Here is a 21,423-nt window from a genome sequence, read left to right as displayed (position 1 = left end):
GGCTTTTTATGGGAACTCTGAGGTGTTCTGAAATTTAGTTCTTTTTTCCTACCCACCCTACACCTCCCAAACACCTCCACCTAAAATAGAACTGTCAGCTAGATTATCTAAAAATATAAACAGATAATCACACTAAACTTCCTAAACTTCATTGTATTAATCTTCCCGAAATTAAAAACTAAGATAATTTTAAAAACTTAAGATAAAAGTAATACAAATGAATGAAACATACGTGTAGAGTCTTGGACAAATATTTGAGATTGTGTTTCATATGAGAATCAGCAAATAATATACCCAATTTCATAATGTTTAAAAATAGATGGAATTTTTATATTATCAAACTGAACATCTTTAGAAATGATTTTTAGGAAATTTTTTGTTGTCTAAATAAATTAACCTGTAATAATGAGCCTTTTCTGATTTTGTGTGGTATATTAGTATTTGGGCAATCTGAAATTCATGAGGAACTTTGAGAATCAAAAGTTATTTAGAATAAACTTGCTGAGTTATTTTAATCACACAGTATTCTATACTACAAATATTGATTAAAGAATTTATAAAGAAAAGGTTCCATGTGGTAAAACAGGATGTCTGAAAATTTTTGGTTGTAGTAGATGAAATTTCTCTTTGTTTGCTGAAGACTTGCATAAAGGTTAGAAGTAATAGTTCTCCAGCCCTAACAGAATAATTTCTTTTCAGAATCTCTAGGGCTGCGTAGTAAAGTTCTGCGGAAAATTGAAGAGCTCAGGACAAAGATGAAAACGCTTTCCTCTGAAATTCCTGATGAGTTTATATGTCCAATAACTAGGGAGCTTATGAAAGATCCTGTCATCGCATCAGGTATGTGATGCTATTCTAAGTTTCAGGGCATATTATGTACTAAATGAATAAATAATGTAGACAGTTCACAGAAGTTTGTTTAAATGTGAAACTTTTTCAAAATTTATTTCTCATAAGTTCTTTTTTTTTTCTTTTTAAAAATTCCTTAGATCTGAGGTGAACTACTGAACATTGTATGTTTCTTAATGAATAAAATTGCATGGAGCAGGTTTGGATAAGATTAGAGACAAAAGAAATAATCTTGACAAGCCTTACTTAAACTTGTGAAATATGTATTTAGTTACTAGAATGTATAGTTAAAATATTGTTTTTTAAGATAGACTGTTGAGATCTATTATATTTATTTTGTCTATCATGAATTTAAACAACCTTACAGAAATAAGAATTTAAAGGATATAGTTACATCATTTCACATTAATTTCTAATCTTTGTAAATGAACACAGACATACATACTTTACATAGTTGTAATCAGTGAATCCATATCGTGCTTTTTATTTTTAAGACTTATATACATTTCTGAATATTGACTTAGTCTACATAATTTTCAGTGTTAATAACTATTCCACTGGAGCTCTATGCTACAATTTGACTCTTCTACTATTTGGTGTATGTATGTGTTTGAAAAGTTTTATATTGTTAATAGCATTGTGCTGATATCTTGGTACTCCTTTCATTGTGTTGTTACCATTACTTAGGGGTATTTTCATGACATGTGTTCCCCAAAGCAGAATTAACCGATCAGAATATATATATATATATATATAATTTTTTTTGCGGTACGCGGGCCTCTCGCTGCCGTGGCCTCTCCCGTTGTGGAGCACAGGCTCCGGATGCGCAGGCTTAGCAGCCATGGCTCAGGGGCCCAGCCACTCCGCGGCATGTGGGATCTTCCTGGACCAGGGCACGAACCTGTGTCCCCTGCATCGGCAGGTGGACTCTCAACCACTGTGCCACCAGGGAAGCCCCCAGGATATTTTATGAATGTTAAAAAGAAGAGTTTTGATAGTTCTTGTTAGATTTTTATTAGATTGTTTTCTAGGAAAAAATAGTTTAGAATGCTACCAGAAATGTATGTAAGTGTACCTGTTTTTCCAGTTTTGTGATCATTGAATTTTAGAACTCATTTATTTTTGCAAGTTTAATACTTGTTTGAAACTATATTCCTTTTTTTTAAATTAATTTTTTTTTGCTGAATTTACATTTATTTACTCTGATTTTGTTTCTTATGCCAGTAGTGTACTTTTACAGTTAAACTAAATTATTGTTAAACAGTAAGTAAAAATCTTAAAAGTCTTTAAGAAAGTGTGCAAATGTGGGCCCCTTTCTATTTGTTTTTATTTCGCAGAAATCTTTAGACTGCCTCATTTCTGGTCTGGATCAGTTATAGTGAAGGCAAAATTCCACTACAGTGGAGGTGCAGTGGAGTGTAGTCTGAGAGTGAGTTGATGGTTGATGGGGGTGATAATAAACTGGGACTTACGTCCTAAACTTACCCAGCTCATCAGAGAGACAGGTATACCAGATTTGGGGAAATTTGTAATTAGATGCAGGCATTAATTATTTAAATACATCTTTTCTTAATTGTAGTAAAATACACATAAAATTTACTGTCTTAACCGTTTTTAAGTGTATTAAACTATTGTGTAACCAATCTCCAGAATATTTTCTTCTTGCAAAACTGAAACTATCTATATACCTTCTTGTTTCTATGAATTTGACTATTCTACATATCTCATATAAGTGGAACCATACAGTGTTTGTCTTCTTGTGTCTGGTTTATTTCATTTAGCATAATGTCCTCGCGCTTCATCCACATTGTGGCCTGTGTCAGAATTTCGTTCCTTTTTAAAGCTGAATAATACACCATTGTATGTGTACACATCTTGTTTATCCATTCATCCATCAGTGGATGTTTGGTTTCCTTCCAGCTTTTGGCTATTATGAATAATGCTGCTTTGAACAGGGATATACAAATATCTCTTTGAGTTGCTGCTTTCAATTCCTTTGGGTAAAATGCCCAGAAGTCGAATTGCTAGGTTATATGGTAATTCTTTTTTTTTCTTTTTTATTTATTTTTCACATCTTTATTGGTGTATAAATGCTCCACGGTGTTTGTGTGCCGCACAACAAAGTGAATCAGCTATATGTATACATATATCCCCATATCCCCTCCCACTTGAGCCTCCCTCCCACCCTCCCTATCCCATCCCTCTAGGTCGTCACAAAGCACTGAGCTGGTCTCCCTGTGCTGAGCAGCAGCTTCCCACTAGCCATCCGTTTTACATTTGGTAGTGTATATATGTCAGTGCTACTCTCACTTCATCCCAGCTTTCCCTTCCCCACCCCGTGCCCTCAAGTCTTCCCTCAAGTCTGTTCTCTACATCTGCGTCTTTATTCCTGCCCTGCCACTAGGTTCATCAGTACTGCTTTTTTAAATTCCATATATATGCATTAGCATACGGTATTTGTTTTTCTCTTTCTGACTGTCTTCACTCTGTATGACAGATTCTAGGTCCATCCACCTCACTACAAATAACTCAGTTTTGTTCCTTTTATGGGTGAGTAATATTCCATTGTATATATGTGCCACATCTTCTTTATCCAATCATCTGTTGATGGACATTTAGGTTACTTCCATGTCCTGGGTATTGTAAATTGTGGTACATGTCTCTTTTTGAATTATGGTTTTCAAGGGTATATCCCCAGTAGTGGGATTGCTGGCTCATAAGGTAGTTTTATTTTTAGTTTTTTAAGGAACCTCCATACTGTTCTCCATAGTGGCTGTATCAATTTACATTCCCACCAACAATGCAGGAGGGTTCCCTTTTCTCCACACCCTCTCCAGCATTTATTGTTTCTAGATTTTTTGATGATGGCCATTCTGACTGGTGTGAGGTGATACCTCGTTGTGGTCTTGATTTGCATTTCTCTAATGATTAGTGATGTTGAGCATCTTTTCATGCATTTGTTGGCCATCTGTATGTCTTCTTTGGAAAAATGTCTATTTAAGTCTTCCGCCCATTTTTGGACTGGGTTGTTTGTTTTTGTGATATTGAGCTGCATGAGCTGCTTGTATATTTTGGAGATTAATCCTTTGTCAGTTGCTTCATTTGCAAACATTTTCTCCCATTCTGAGGGTTCTTTTTGTCTTGTTTATGGTTTCCTTTGCTGTGCAAACGCTTTTTTAAGTTTCATTAGGTCCCATTTGTTTATTTTTGTTTTTATTTCCCTTTAGGAGATGGGTCAAAAAGGATCTTGCTGGGATTTATGTCAAGAGTGTTCTACCTATGTTTTCTTCTAAGGGTTTTATAGTGTCTGGCCTTACATTTCGGTTTTTAATCCATTTTGAGTTTATTTTTGTGTATGGTGTTAGGGTGTGCTCCAATTTCATTCTTTTACATGTAGCTGTCCATTTTACCCAGCACCACTTATTGAAGAGACTGTCTTTTCTCCATTGTATATCCTTGCCTCCTTTGTCTAAGATAAGGTGACCATATGTGCGTGGGTTTATCTCTGGGCTTTCTATCCTGTTCCATTGATCTATATTTCTGCTTTTGTGTCAGTACCATACTGTCTTAATTACTGTAGCTTTGTAGTATAGTCTGTAGTCAGGGAGCCTGATTGCTCCAGCTCCGTTTTTCTTTCTCGAGATTGCTATGGCTATTTGGGTCTTTTGTGTCTCCATATAAATTGTAAAATTTCTTGTTCTAGTTTTGTGAAAAATGCCATAGGTAATTTGATAGAGATTGCATTGAACTACCCTGCTTTGGGTAGTATAGTCATTTTCACAATATTGATTCTTCCAATCCAGCAGCATGGTATATCCCTCCATCTATTTGTATCATCTTTAATTTCTTTCATTGGTGTTTTATAGTTTTCTGAGTACAGGTCTTTTGTCTCCTTAGGTAGGTTTATTCCTAAGTATTTTATTCTTTTTGTTGTGATGGTAAATGGGATTGTTTCCTTAATTTCTCTTTCTGATCTTTCACTGTTAGTGTATAGGAATTCAAGAGATTACTGTGCATTATTTTGTACCCTGCAACCTTACCAAATGCATTAGTTCTAGTAGTTTTCTGGTGACATCTTTCAGATTTTCTTTGTATAGTATCATGTCATTGAAAACAGTGACTGTTTTACTTCTTCTTTTCCAATTTGTATTCCTTTTATTTCTTTTTCTTTGAATGCTGTGACTAGGACTTACAATACGGTGTTGAATAATAGTGACGAGAGTGGACCTCCTTGTCTCGTTCCTGATCTTAGAGGAAATGCTTTCAGTTTTTCATCATCGAGAATGATGTGGCTGCTGGTTTGTCATATATGGCCTTTATTATGTAGAGGTAGGTTCCCTCTGTGCCCACTTTCTGGAGAGTTTTTATCCTTCCCACTCTCTCAGGACCTGCGTGGCTAGAGGGGGCCTAGGTGGACAGAGGATCAGGACCGGGATCTCTGCAGGCTCCCGGGGGGCCCAATTGGGCAGGGGAAACCCTGGACATATGCTCCCTTTTGATCCTCTGCCCTCTTAATTGTCCCCCCTTCCCCCTTCTGGGCATGGGATCCCTTCCCCTCCCCCAGCCACCCCTCAGGGGTGCTGGTCCCATCCTGCCTCCACTTCTCCTCCCCCATCACTGCCCCCCCCACACACCTCACGTCCTACCCAGTCACTGGGGATTCCTCTTATCCCCTTAGGTGTCCATGGTCCCCCACTGGCCCCTGGTAGGTGCTCTAGTTGTGCAGAGATGCAAATTCCATGTCCTCCTAGTCTGCCATCTTGACTCCGCCCTGTCTTGCAGTCTTAATGTGAATGTTTCTGTAGAATAAATTACCTAAAGCTGCGGTTAGTGAAGGATACTGACAAATTGTCATCTCAACATTATATGGGGTCCCTATTTCCCATATCCTTGCCTCTACTGGGTGTTAGCAATCTTAATCTTTCTCATTCTAGTAAGTGAGAAGTAATCTCACTTTGCATTTTTTTGTATAATATTGAGTTTGAGTGCTTTTAAATGTTTTTAACCACTTATAATTCCTTATGTGACTCTCTTATTCATCAGCATTTAATTCAAAGTTAATTTCATTATTTTTAGTTATTATTTAGTAAGAAACATACTTATGGGAGCCACTATGATCTAGTAGTTGAGCATATGCACTGAAGAACCAGACTGCCTGGGTCTAAATCTGTTTCATTACTTATTAGCTGAGTTACCTTGTGGGAGGTTATATAATCTTGCTGTGTCTCATTTTCCTTATGTACAAAATGGGACACTAGTACTTAACCTCATGGGATTCTTATAAGAATCAAATGAGTTAATGCATGTTAGGTACTTAAAAGAGCACCACTCAATAAATGGCAGTAAACTCATTTAATTTCAGGCTATGAAATTTTCTCTGAGCATGGTAATGGCTGTATATTTTTGGCTTTGGTATGTTATATCAGGACCCTTATTTGCAACTGAAAGTAACTCAACTTGAATTAGGTTAAGCAGAAATGGTAATTATTAATAGTTATTGTAAGTGAGTCTCAGGAAAAACTGGCACCAGAGACGTGAGTGTTGTTGGGGTACTGTTTCTTATCTGGTCCAAGGCTTCTGAATAGCCACCTTCTGTGATACTCATTGTGCCTTTTCCATGTGTTAGAAAGACATGAACACCTGTAGGTCCCAAATTTTACATTTTACAGTTTCACCCACCAGAAAGGGACCATTCTGACATTTCTCTCTAGTGCCAACCCCAAAAATCCCAGAGGCTCCCAACCTGATCCAGGAGCCTACCCCAGTGCTAGTCTCTGCAGGCATGAGGTGCAGCGCTGAGATTTGTCTGACCGTGGAGAGTAGAATTATATATAAATGGAGCAACATCATAAGGAGGATAGTGGTGGAAGGGACAGTTTCCAGAAAAGGGGTACTGACCAAATAATAAATATTCACTACCTAGATTTTGTCGTATTTTCCATATCTTCAATTTCTAAGTAATATATACTTTCAGCTTACATTTCTACTTTTACCCAAAGGTTGGTAGAAAAACTGTTTTAAACTTTGCAAATTGTTTGATTAGTTTTGAGGTTGTGTTTTGGGAAAGGGGTGTCTAGTTTTGTTGCATGGAATCAAATGTGAAACTGTATTTCTTTGGGGAGTTAGAGATTTTCCTTGTATGTTTGTTATAAAATTTATATGGTTAATTTTTTATAAAGTTTTGATGGATATTTGAAGGAAAAGTATTTCTTCTCTTTGGTTCCAAAATTATTTTTTGCAACATTATTGATATATTACAGTATATCAATATATAGATAGATGTAGATATCAAATTGATAATTGTCTAATTCAGATCCTCTGTATCATTGCTATCCAGTAGAACTTTTTGTGATGATGGAAGTGTTCTTTGTACTGACCATTGTAGTAACATTAGGCACATGTGGTTATTGAGCACTTGAAATGTGGCTACTGTTACTGGGGATATGAATATTTTACTTAATTATGATTGATTTAAATTCAAATAGCCACTTGTGGCTACTGTATTGGACAGTACAGCTCCATAATCTATTTTTTTGGATAAAATTTATTGAGGTATAATTTAAATAATAATATCTCTTCATTTTAAGTATACAGTGTGATGAGTTTTTGAAACGTGTATACCTGTGCATCCACCATCATGATCAAGGTATAAATGTTATTATCATCCCAGAAAGTTATTTTATCCCCTTTACAGTCAATGTTTTTCCACCCCGGGCCTTATGTAACCACTGATCTACTTTTTGACGCTCTAGATCATATTTGCCTTTCTAGAATTTGATATATAATGGAATCCTTCAGTATATACTTTTTGTATCTGGCTTTTTTCACTCAGCAGAATGCTTAGGATTCATTTATATTATTGCACATATCAGTAATTCATTGCTTTGAATTGTTGAGTAGTGTTCCGTTACATGGATATACCATAGTATATTTATCCATTAACTGTTAATGAACTTCTGGGCTTCTCCAGTTTATGGCTATTATGAATGAAGCTACTGTAACATTCATGAACATGCACATGTCTTTGTCTGGACATGGTTCCTTTCTCTTGGTTAGTTAGGAGTGAAATTTCTGTGTTGGATAGTAAGTGAATGTTTAACTTTCGAGAGAGACTGCCAAACTGTTTCTCAAAGCAGTTGTACCATTTAAGTTCCCAACTGAAAATTCCAATTTCTCCACATACTTGACAACATTTGGTATTGTTAGTCTTTTAATTTTTGCCATTCTGGTGGGTGTGAAGTGGTATCTCATTGTACCTGTAATTTGCATTTTTCTGATTATTAGTGTTGTTGAGATTTTATCCTGTTTTCTTCTAGATGTTTTATAGTTGTATATTTTATGTTTAGGTCTATGATTTATTTCAAGTTAATGTTTGTGTACTTTGCAAGATAAGAGTAAGCTTTTCTTCTTTTCCTAAATGGGAATTCAATTGTTCCTACAGCATTAATTGAGAAATCTTTTCCCATTGAATTATTTTAGCAACTTTGTTGAAAATCACTTGACTGTATTACTGGTCTGTTTATAGATTTTTTGTGACCTGTTGATCTTTATGTCTGTCCTTGTGCCGGTTACATCAGTGCCTTGATTACTGTAGCTTTATCTTGAAGTAGGTCTTTTTTTTTTTTTCTTAATTAATTAATTTTTGGCTGCGTTGGTTCTTTGTTGCTGCGTGCAGGCTTTCTTTAGCTGTGGCGAGCAGGGGCTACTCTTTGTTGCAGTGTGCGGGCTTCTCATTGTGGTGGCTTCTTGTTGCGGAGCATGGGCTCTAGGCGCGCGGGCTTCAGTAGTTGTGGCACACAGGCTCAGTAGTTGTGGCTCGTGGGCTCTAGAGCTCAGGGTTAGTAGTTGTGGTGCATGGGCTTAATTGCTCTGCGGCATGTGGGATCTTCCTGGACCAGGGCTTGAACCCATATTCTTAACCACTGTGCCACCAGGGAGGCCCTTGAAATAAGTGTTGAAATCAGGTAGTATAAGTCATATTAGTTCTTTTTTTTAGCATCTTTATTGGAGTATAATTGCTTTACAATGGTGTGTTATTGTCTGCTGTATAACAAAGTGAATCAGCTATATGTATACATATATTCCCATATCTCCTCCCTCTTGCATCTCCCTCCCACCCTCCCTATCGCACCCCTCCAGTTGGACACAAAGCACTGAGCTGATCTCCCTGTGCTATGCAGCTGCTTCCCACTAGCTATCTATTTTACATTTGGTAGTGTATATATGTCCATGCCACTCTCTCTCACTTCGTCCCAGCTTAACCTCCCCCCACCATGTCCTCAAGTCCATTCTCTACAACTGCATCTTTATTCCTGTCCTGCCCATAGGTTCTTCAGAACCACTTTTTTTTTGTTTTTTAGATTCCATATATATGTGTTAGCATATGGTATTTGTTTTTCTCTTTCTGACTGACTTCACTCTGTGTGATAGTCTGTAGGTCCATCCACCTCACTACAAATAACTCAATTTCATTTCTTTTTACGAGTCAGTAATATCCCATTGTATATATATGCCACGCCTTCTTTATCCATTCATCTGTCAGTGGACACTTAGGTTGCTTCCATGTCCTGGCTGTCGTAAATAGAGCTGCAATGAACATTGTGGTACGTGACTCTTTTTGAATTAGTTTTTCTTGGGTATATGCCCAGTAGTGGGATTGCTGGGTCATATGGTAGTTCTATTTTTAGTTTTTTCAGGAACCTCCATACTGTTCTCCACAGTGGCTGTATCAATTTACAGTCCTACCAAGAGTGCAAGAGGGTTCCCTTTTCTCCACACCCTCTCCAGCATTTATTCTCTGTAGATTTTTACATGATTGACGTTCTGACCTGTGTGAAGTGATACCTCATTGTGGTCTTGATTTGCATTTCTCTTAACGATTAGTAATGTTGAGCATCCTTTCATGTGTTTGTTGGCCATCTGTATAACTTCTTTGGATAAATGTCTATTTAGGTCTTCTGCCCATTTTTGGATTGGGTTGTTTTTTTGACATTAAGCTGCATGAGCCGCTTGTATATTTTGGAGATTAATCCTTTGTCAGTTGCTTCATTTGTAAATATTTTCTCCCATTCTGAGGGTTGTCTTTTGGTCTTGTTTATGGTTTCCTTTGCTGTGCAAAAGCTTTTGAGTTTCATTAGGTTTCATTTGTTTATTTTTATATCCACTTCTCTAGGAGGTGGGTCAGAAAGGATCTTGCTGTGATATATGTCATAGCGTGTTCTGCCTATGTTTTCTTCTAAGAGTTTGATAGTGTCTGGCCTTACATTTAGGTTTTTGATCCATTTTGAGCTTATTTTTGTGTATGGTGTTAGGGAGTGTTCTAATTTCATTCTTTTACATGTAGCTGTCCATTTTTCCCAGCACCACTTATTGAAGAGGCTGTCTTTTCTCCACTGTATATTTTTGCCTCCTTTACATATTAGTTCTTTTTCAAAACTGTTTTAATTATTCTTGGTCTTTAGCATATTTCTATATAGATGTTAGAATTACTTTCAGTTTTTATGGAATAGCATGCCAGATGTTTTTCTGTGTGTGTGTTAAAAAATAAATAACACTACTGTACACTTAAAAATGGTTAAGAAGGTAAGTTTTAACAGTATGCACATTGTTCTGTGACAGATCTCTAGAACTTTTTCATTTTGCAAAACTGAAATTCTCTATTCATTGAACAATTCTCCTGTTCCTCCTCTCCCCAGCCCCTGGTAACCAGTCTACTTTCTGTTTCTATAGTTTACATACCTCATATAAGTGGAATCATACAGTATCATACAGTATTTGTTTTTTTGTGGCTGGCTTATTACATTCAGCATAATGTCTTAAAGTTTCATTAAGGTTGCTACAAATGGCAGGATTTCCCTTCTATTAAGGCTGGATAATATTCTATTGTATGAGTATACCCTATCTTGTTTATCCATTCATCCATTGTTGGACACTTGGGTTGCTTCTCTCTCTTGGTGGTTGTCAGTAATGATGCTGGGAATATGGGTGTGCAGATAGCTCTTTGAGATTATGTTTTCAATTCCTTTGGGTATATACCCAGAAGTGGAATTGCTGGATCACATTGTAATTCTATTTTTAATTTTTTTGACAAGCCTCTGTACTATCTTTTATAGTGGCGGCACCATTTTACATTACTGCCAACAATGCACAAGGGTTCTTATTTTTCTGCATTCTCACCAACACTAGTTATTTTCTGGTTTTTGTTTTGTTTTGTTTTGATAGTGACTATCCTAATGGGTGTGAGGTGATTTCTCATTGTAGTTCTGATTTGCATTTTCCTAATGATTTGTGATGTTGAGCACCTTTTTGTATGCTTGTTGGCCGTTTGTACATCTTCTTTGGAGAAATGTCTATTCAAGACCATTGCACATTTTAAAAATGAGGTTGTTTATTTTTTTTTTTGAGCCCTAGGAATGCTTTGTATGTTTTAGGTATTAACTTACCATATATATGGTTTGCAGATATTTCTCTATAGGTTGCCTTTCCACTCTGTTGATTGTTTCCTTTGCTGCAGAGAAGTTTTTAAGTTTGATGTACAGTCAGCCCTCTGTATCCACAGCTTCCCCCCAAATTCCAGAAAGTTTCAAAAAGCAAATCTTGAATTTTCTGCATGCTGACATCTATTTAAATAGCATTTACATTCTACTGGGTATTATAAGTAATCTAGAGATGATTTAAAGTATATGGGAGGGGAGATTGGTTCAAGATGGTGGAGTAGAAGGATGTGTGCTCACTCCCTCTTATGATAGCACTGGAATCACAACTAACTGCTGAACAGTAATCGACAGGAAGACACCGGAACTCACCAAAAAAGATGCATCACATCCAAAGCCAAAGGAGAAGCTGCAATGAGACGGTAGGAGGGGCGCAATCACAATAAATTCAAATCCCATAACCGCTGGGTGGGTGACTCAAAAACTGGAGAACAATTATACCACAGAGGTCCATCCACTGGAGTGAAGGTTCTGAGCCCCATGTCAGGCTTCCCAACTGGGGGTCTGGCAACAGGAGGAGGAATTCCCAGAGAATCAGACTTTGAAGGCTAGTGGGATTTGATTGCAGGACTTTGACAGGACTGGGGGAAACAGAGACTTCACTCTTGAAGGGCACACACAGGGTAGTATGTGCATCGGGACCCAGGTGGAAGGAGCAGTGACCCCATAGGAGACTGAGCCAGGCCTGCATGCTGTTGTTGGAGGGTCCCTTGCAGAGGCAGGGGGTGGCTGTGGCCCACTGCGGGGACAAGGACACTGGCAGCAGAAGTTCTGGGAAGTACTCCATTAGCCCCACCAAAGAGCCCATAGCCTCCAGTGCTGGGTTGCCTCAGGCCAAACAACCAACAGGGAGGGAACTCAGCCCCACCCATCAGCAGACAAGCAGATTAAAGTTTTACTGAGCTTTGCCCACCAGAGAGCAACACCCAACTATACCCACCACCAGTCCATCCCATCAGGAAGCTTACACAAGCCTCTTAGATAGCCTCATCCAACAGAGGGCAGACAGAAGAAGCAAGAACTACAACAATCCTGCAGTCTGTGGAAAGAAATCCCCTTTCACAGAAAGATAGACAAAATGAAAAGGCAGAGGACTATGTACCAGATGAAGGAACAACATAAAACCCCAGAAGAACAACTAAATGAAGTGGAGATAGGCAACCTTCCAGAAAAAGAATTAAGAATAATGATAGTGAAGATGATCCAAGACCTCGGAAAAAGAATGGAGGCAAAGATCAAGAAGATGTAAGAAATATTTAACGAAGACCTAGAAGAATTGAAGAATAAACACCTAGAAAAATTAAAGAACAAACAAACAGAGATGAATACAATAACTGAAATGAAAAATACACTAGAAGGAATCAATAGCAGAATAACTGAGGCAGAAGAACGGATAAGTGACCTGGAAGACAGAATGGTGGGATTCACTGCTGTGGAACATAATAAAGAAAAAAGAATGAAAAGAAATAAACACAGCGAAAGAGATCTCTGGGACAACATTAAACGCACCAACATTTGCATTATAGGGATGCCAGAAGAAGAGAGAGAGAAAGGACCTGAGAAAAGATTTGAAGAGATTATAGTTGAAAACCTCCCTAACATGGGAAAGGAAATAGCCACCCAAGTCCAGGAAGCACAGAGAGTCCCAGGCAGCATAAACCCAAGGAGAAACACGCTGAGACACATAGTAATCAAACTGACAAAAAATAAAGAAAAATTATTAAAAGCAACAAGGGAAAAACGACAAGTAACATGCAAGGGAACTCTAAGGTTAACAGCTGATTTCTCAGCAGAAAGTCTACAAGCCAGAAGGGAGTGACACGATATATTTAAAGTGATGAAAGGGAAGAACCTACAACCAAGATTACTCTACCTGGCAAGGATCTCATTCAGATTCGATGGAGAAATCAAAAGCTTTACAGACAAGGAAAAGCTAAGAGAATTCAGCACCACCAAACCAGCTCTACAACAAATGCTAAAGGAACTTCTGGAAACACAAGAGAAGAAAAGAATCTAGGGAAACAAACCCAAAACTGTTAAGAAAATGGTGATAGGAACATATGTATTGATAATTACTTTAAACGTGAATGGATTAAATGCTCCAACCAAAAGACACAGGCTTGCTGAATGGATACAAAAACAAGACCCATATATATGCTGTCTACAAGAGACCCACTTCATACCTAGGGACACATATAAACTGAAAGTGAGGGGATGGAAAAATATATTCCATGCAAATGGAAATCAAGAGAAAGTTGGAGTAGCAATACTCATATCAGATAAAATAGGCTTTAAAGATGTTACAAGAAACAAGGAAGGACACTACATAATGATCAAGGGATCAATCCACGAAGAAGATATAACAATTATAAATATGTATGCACACAACATAAGAGCACCTCAGTGCATAAGGCAGGTGCTAACAGCTATAAAGGAGGAAATCTACAGTAACACAATACTAGTGGGGGACTTTAACACCTCACTTACAACAATGGACAGATCATCCAGCCAGAAAATTAATAAGGGAACCCTAAATTAAAATGACACAACAGACCAAATAGATTTTATATATATAGGACATTCCATCCAAAAACAGCAGATTACACTTTCTTCTCAAGTGCACACAGAACATTCTCCAGGATAGATCACATCTTGGGTCAAAAATCAAGCCTCAGTAAATTTAAGAAAATTGAAATCATATCAAGCATCTTTTCTGACCACAACACTATGAGATTAGAATTCAATTACAGGGGGAAAAAAACGTAAAAAACACAAACACGTGGCGGCTAAACAATACGTTACTAAATAACCAAATAATCACTGAAGAAAGCAAAGAGGAAATCAGAAAATACCTAGAGATAAATGACAACAGAAACATGATGATCCAAAACCTATGGGATGCAGCAAAAGCAGTTCTAAGAAGCAAGGGTATAGCAATACAAGCTTACCTCAAGAAACAAGAAAAATCTCAAATAAACAATCTAACCTTACACTGAAAAGAACTAGAGAAAGAACAAACAAAACCTAAAGTTAGTAGAAGGAAAAAATCATAAAGATCAGAGCAGAAATAAATGAAATAGAAACAAAGAATAGCAATGATCAGTAAAACTAAAAGTTGGTTCGTTGAGAAGATAAACAAAATTGATAAAGCATTAGCCAGACTCATCAAGAAAAAGAGAGGACTCAAATCAATAAAATTAGAAATGAAAAAGGAGAAGTTAAAACAGACACCACAGAAATACAAAGTATCCTAAGAGACTACTACAAGCAACTCTATGCCAATAAAATGGACAACCTGGAAGAAATGGACAAATTCTTAGAAAGGTGTAACCTTCCAAGACTGAACCAGGAAGAAATAGAAAATATGAACAGACCAATCACAAGTAATGAAATTGAAACTGTGACTAAAAATCTTCCAACAAACAAAAGTCCAGGACCAGATGGCTTCACAGGTGTATTCTATCAAACATTTAGAGAAGACCTAACACCCATCCTTCTCAAACTTTTCCAAAGAATTGCAGAGGAAGGAACACTCCAAAACTCATTCTATGAGGCCACCATCAGTCTGATATCAAAACCAGACAAAGGTACTACAAAAAAAGAAAATTACAGACCAACATCACTGATGAATATAGAATCAAAAATCCTCAATAAAATACTAGGAAACAAAATTCAATAACACATTAAAAGGATCATACACCATGATCAAGTGGGATTTATCCCAGGGATGCAAGGATTCTTCAGTATATGCAAATCAATCAATGTGATATACTATATTAACAAATTGAGGAGTAAAAAGTCATATGGTCATCTCCATAGATGCAGGAAAAGCTTTTGACAAAATTAAACACCCATTTATGATAAAACTCTCCAGAAAGTGGGCATAGAGGGAACCTACCTCAACATAATAAAGGCCATATATGACAAACCCACAGTAAATATCATTCTCAATGGTGAAAAACTGAAAGCATTTCCTCTAAAATCAGGAACAAGACAAGGATGTCCACTCTTGCCACTATTATTCAACATAGTTTTGGAAGGCCTAGCCATGGCAATCAGAGAAGAAAAAGAATGAAATGAATATAAATTGGAAAAGAAGAAGTAAAACTGTCACTATTTGCCAATGACATGATACTATACATAGAGAATGGTAATGATGCCACTAGAAAACTACTAGAGCTAATTAATGAATTTGGTAAAGTTGCAGGATACAAAAGTAATATACAGTAATTTCTTGCATTCCTATACACTAACAACGAAAGATCAGAAAGAGAAATTAAACAATCCCATTTACCACTGCAACAAAAAGAATAAAATACCTAGGAATAAACCTACCAACGGAGGTAAAGACCTGCACTCAGAAAACTATGAAACACTGATGAAATATATCAAAGATGACACCAACAGATGGAGTGATATACTGTGTTCTTGGACTGGAAGAATCAATATTGTGAAAATGACTACACTACCCAGAGACATCTACAGATTCAGTGCAATCCCTATCAAATTACCAATGGCATTTTTTGACAAAACTAGATCAAAAAATCTTAAAATCTGTATGGAGACACAAAAGACCCCGAATAGCTGAAGCAATCTTGAGGAAAGAAAACAGAGCTGGTGGAATCAGACTGCTGACTTCAGACTATACTACAAAGCTACAGTATTCAATACAGTATGGTACTGGCAGAAAAATAGAAATACGGAACAGGATAGAAAGCCCTAGATTAATGGAAATAAAAATAAATGGAACCTAATGAAACTTAAAAGCTTTTGCATGGCAAAGGAACCTATAAAGAAGACGAAAAGGCAACCCTCAGAATGGGAGAAAATATTTGCAAGTGAGTCAAAGGACAAAGGATTAATCTCCAAAATGTATAAACAGCTCATGCAGCTCAATATTAAAAAAACGAACAACCCAATCAAAAGCACAGAATACCTAAACAGGCATTTCTCCAAAGAAGACATACAGATGGCCAAGAGCACATGAAAAGTTGCTCAACATCACTAATTATTAGAGAAATGCAAATCAAAACTACAATGAGGTATCACCTCACACCAGTCAGAATGGCCGTCATCAGAAAATCTGCAAACTACAAAGGCTGGAGAGGGTGTGGAGAAAAGGGAACCCCCTTGCACTGTTGGTGGGAATGTAAATTGATACAGCCACTGTGCAGAACAGTATGGAGGTTCCTTAAAAAAACAAAAATTACCATATGACCCAGCAATCCCACTACTGGGCATATACCCAGAGAAAACCGTAATTCAGAAAGACACATGCAGGGCTTCCCTGGTGGCGCAGTGGTTGAGAGTCCACCGGCTGATGCAGGGGACACGGGTTCGTGCCCCAGTCCAGGAGGATCCCACATGCCGCGGAGCGGCTAGGCCCATGAGCCATGGCCGCTGGGCCTGCGTGTCCAGAGCCTGTGCTCTACAAAGGGAGAGGCCACAACAGTGTGAGGCCCGTGTACCACACACACAAAAAAAAGATACATTGACCCCAATGTTCATTGCAGCACTGTTTACAATAGCCAGGTTATGGAAGCAATCTAAATGCCCATCTACAAGACAAATGGATAACGAAGATGTGGGACATGTATAGGATGGAATATTACTCATCCATAAAAAGGAATGAAATTGGGTCGTTCGTAGAGACGTGGATGGACCTAGAGATTATCATAGAGTGAAGTAAGTAAGAAAGAGAAAAACAAATATCGTATATTAACGCATATATGTGGAATCAAGAAAAATGGTACAGATGAATCTGTTTGCAAGGCAGAAATAAAGACACAAATGTAGAGAACAAACATATAGACACCAAGGGGGGAAGCAGAGTGGGTGGTGGTGGGATGAATTGGGAGATTGGGATTGATGTATATACAGTAGTATGTGTAAAATATTAAGAACTGGCTGTATTAAATAAATTCAAATAAAATTCAAAAAAAGTATATGGGAGTATGTGCATAGGTTACATGCAAATACCGTGCCATTTTATGTAAGGGACTTTTGCACCTGTGGATTTTGGTATCCACATGGGGTCCTGTAACCAAACCACTTTGGATACTAGGGACGACTGCAGTCCCATTTGTCTGTTTTTGCTTTTATTGCCTGTGTCTTTGGTGTCCTAGCCAAGAAAGCATTGCTAAACTCAATGAATATTATCTTCAACAAGTGTTGCTGGGAAAACTAGATATCCACATACGGAAGAATGAAATTGGATCCTTACTTTAATCATATACAAAAATCAGTTCAGATGGATTAAAGAACTAAGTATAAGAGTTGAAACTATAGGGCTTCCCTGGTGGCGCAGTGGTTGAGAGTCCGCCTGCTGATGCAGGGGACACGGGTTTGTGCCCCGGTCTGGGAAGATCCCACATGCTGTGGAGCGGCTAGGCCTGTGAGCCATGGCCGCTGAGCCTGCGTGTCCGGAGCCTGTGCTCCGCAATGGGAGAGGCCACAACAGTGGGAGGCCCATGTACTGCAAAAAAAAAAAAAAAAAAAGAGTTGAAACTATAAACCTCCAAGAAGAAAGCATAGGGGAAAGCTTCATGACGTGGAAAAATGTGTAGTCTTTCCCCATTGTGTAATGTTGGCACTCTTGTTGAAGATCATTTGACCATATATGTCAGTGTTCATTTCTGAGCTCTCTATTCTGTCCCATTGGTCTGTATGTCTGTCTTTATGCCAGTACCACACTATTTTGATTATTGTAGCTTTGTAGTATGTTTTGAAATAAGAAAGCATGAAGCTTCTAGCTTTGTTCTTAGGGTTGTTTTGACTCTTCAGGGTCCCTTGAGATTCCATATGAATTTTAGGATAGATTTTTCTATTTTTGCAAAAAAATGCAGTTGGGATTTTGATAGAGATTGCATTGATTCTGTAGATCATTTTGGGTAGTATGGAGTATTTAACATTATTAACTCTTCCAACCTGTGAATACAGGATGTCTTTCCATTTGTTTGTGTCTTCTTTTATTTCTTTCAGCATGTTTTGTAGTATAAAAGCTTACAAGGATTTTGCTTGGGATAGTGTTTAACCTATAGATCCATTTGGTATTGACAACTCCAATTCACAGGTATGATATAGCTCTCCTTTTATTTAGGTGTTCTTTTAAAATTTAAACTGGGTTTATTTATTTATTTTTGGCTGCATTGGGTCTCCATTGCTGTGTGCAGGCTTTCTCTATTTGTGGCGAGCAAGGGCTACTCTTCATTGTGGTGCGCAGGCTTCCCATTGCAGTAGCTTCTTTTGTTGCGGAGCATGGGCTCTAGGTGCACGGGCCTCAGCCGTTGTGGTGCACAGCCTTAGTTGTTCCGCAGCATGTGGAATCTTCCTGCACCAGGGCTCGAACCTGTGTCCCCTGCACTGGCAGGTGGATTCTTAACCACTGCACCACCAGGGAAGCTCTATTTAGGTCTTCTTAATGTTTGTTAAACAGTGTTTGTGTTTCGGTCTATAGGTTTTGCACATATTTTGCCAGCATTATCCTTAGGTATTTCATTTTTGACAACAAATTTGTAAATACTACTTTTCAAACTTTCGATTTCCAATTCTTAATTGCCTGATATTTCACACTGGATTTTGTAGATTTACTTTATTTTTCGACTTGCTTAATTAGTTTATTAGTAACAATAGCTTTTAAAATAGATACTTTGACTTTCTAAAGTAAAATCATTTTATTTTTTAGATTCCACATATAAGTAATAATATACAGTATTTATTTTCCTCTGACTTATTTCATTAAGCATAATACCCTCCAGGTCCATCCATGTTGCTGTAAATGGCAAAATTTCATTCTTTTTTATAGCAGACTAGTATTCCATTGTATATACATACCACATCTTCTTTATCCCTTCATCCATTGGTGGACACTTATATTGCTTTCATATCTTGGCTGTTGTAAAGAATGCTGCTATAAATATTGGGGTGCATGTATCTTTTTGAATTGCTCTTTTCATTTTGTTCGGATATATACCCAACAGTGGAATTGCTGGATCATATGTAGTTCTGTTTTTAGGTTTTTGAGGAACCTCCATCTTGTTTACAATAGTGGCTGCACCAGTTTACATTCCCACCAACAGTATACTGGAGTTCCCTTTCTCCACATGCTCACAACATTTGTTACTTGTCTTTTTGATGATAGCCATTCTCACAGCTGTAAGGCTATATCTTACTGTAGTTTTAATTTGCGTTTCTCTGATGATTAGCAATGTTGGGAATTTTTTCATGTGCCTGTTGGCCATCTGTATGTCTTCTTTGGAAAAATGTCTATTCAGGTCTCCTGCACATTTTAAAATCAGGTTCTTTGTTGATATTGAGATGTATGAGCTGTTTATATATTTTAGATATTAACCCCTTATCAGTTGTATCATTTGCAAATATTTTCTCCCATTCAGTAGGTTGTCTTTTTGTTTTATTGCTGGTTTCCTTTGCTGTACAAAAGCTTTTAATTAGGTCCCATTTGTTTAGTTTTGCTTTTGTTTCCTTTGCCTTAGGAGAAAGATCCAAAAAAATATTGCTACAATTTATGCAAAGAATGTTCTGCCTGTTTTCTTCTAGTTTTATGGTGTCAGGTCTTACATATAGGTCTTTAAACCATTTTGAGTTTATTTTTGTATATGGCATGAGAAAATGTTCTATTTCCATTCTTATACATGTAGCTGTCCAGTTTTTCCAGCACTACTTATTGAAGAGACTGTCCTTATTGTATTTTCTTGCCTCCTTTGTCATAGATTAATTGACTGTGAGTGTATGGGTTTATTTCAGGGCTCTCTATTCCGTTGCATTGATCTATGTGTCTGTTTTTCTGCCAGTACCATACTGTATTGATGACTGTAGCTTTGTAGTATAGTCTGAAGTCAGGGGGCATGATACCTCAGCTCTGTTCTTTCTCAAAATTGCTTTGGGAATTTGGGGTCTTTTGTGTAAATCTATAGATTGCTTTGGGTAGTACGGACATTTTAACAATATTAATTCTTCCAACCCAAGAGCACCGGATATCTTTCCATTTCTCTGTATCATCTTCATTTTCCTTCATCAGTGTTTTATAGTTTTCACAGTATAGGTCTTTCATTTCCTTGGTGAAGTTTTTTCCTAGATATTTAATTATTTTTAATGCAATTTTAAATGGGATTGTTTTCTTGCTTTCTCTGATAGCTCGTTATTAATGTATAGAAAAGCAATAGATTTCTGTATATTAACCCTGTATCCTGCACCTTTACTGAATTTATTCTAATTTTTTTGGTGGAGATTTTAGGGTTCTCTATATATAGTATCATGTCATCTGGAAATGTGACAGTTTTACTTCTTCCCTTCCAATTTGGATGCCTTTTCTTATTTGATTGCTGTGGCTAGGACTTTTTTTTTTTTTTTGGCTGTGTTGGGTCTTCGTTTCTGTGCGTGGGCTTTCTCTAGCTGCGGTGCGTGGGCCTCTCACTGTCACGGCCTCTCTTGTTGCGGAGCACAAGCTCCACTCAGGCTCAGTAGTTGTGGCTCACGGGCCTAGTTGCTCCACAGCATGTGGGATCTTCCCAGACCAGGGCTCGAACCCGTGTCTGCTGCATTGGCAGGCAGATTCTCAACCACTGCACCACCAGGGAAGCCCCATGTGGCTAGGACTTTTAATACTATGTTAAAGAGATGTGGCAAGGGCTTCCCTGGTGGTGCAGTGGTTGAGAGTCCGCCTGCCGATGCAGGGGACACAGGTTTGTGCCCCGGACCGGGAAGATCCCACATGCTGCAGAGCGGCTGGGCCCGTGAGCCTTGGCCGCTGAGCCTGCGTGTCAGGAGCCTGTGCTCTGCAACGGGAGAGGCCACAACAGTGAGAGGCCCACATACTGCAAAAAAAAAAAAAAAAAAAAAAAGATGTGGCAAGAGTGGGTATCCTTGTCTTATTTCTGATTTTAGAGGAAAGGCTTTCAGTTTTTCACCATTTAGTATGATGTTAGCTGTGGGTTTTTCATAAATGGACTTTATTATGTTGAGGTATGTTTCCTCTATACACAAGTGATTTTTATATGTTGATTTTGTATCCTGCAGCTTTGCTGAATTTATTTTTTGTGTGGAATCTGAATTATCCTCTTCA

The 21,423-nt window shown here is 37.7% G+C and overlaps 1 protein-coding gene across 4 annotated transcripts in view; it reads left to right on the top strand.

The window, feature by feature from the left end:
• Positions 1-21,423, top strand: part of WDSUB1 (WD repeat, sterile alpha motif and U-box domain containing 1) — a 67,803-nt gene that overhangs the window by 34,258 nt on the left and 12,122 nt on the right. For 3 of the 4 annotated variants that reach the window (XM_065880749.1, XM_065880752.1, XM_065880751.1), the window contains one exon: positions 700-840. The exons of the other annotated variant lie outside the window; for it this stretch is intronic. In XM_065880749.1, the coding sequence (XP_065736821.1) occupies positions 700-840 (141 nt within the window). The remainder of the gene's footprint in view (positions 1-699; positions 841-21,423) is intronic. 4 annotated transcript variants of the gene reach the window in all.

The sequence above is a fragment of the Phocoena phocoena genome, chromosome 7, assembly GCF_963924675.1.
Source record: "Phocoena phocoena chromosome 7, mPhoPho1.1, whole genome shotgun sequence".
In the NCBI taxonomy this organism is placed as follows: domain Eukaryota; kingdom Metazoa; phylum Chordata; class Mammalia; order Artiodactyla; family Phocoenidae; genus Phocoena; species Phocoena phocoena.
The sequence above is the reverse complement of the archived record's forward strand: the minus strand, read 5'-3'. Positions and strand labels throughout refer to the sequence as shown.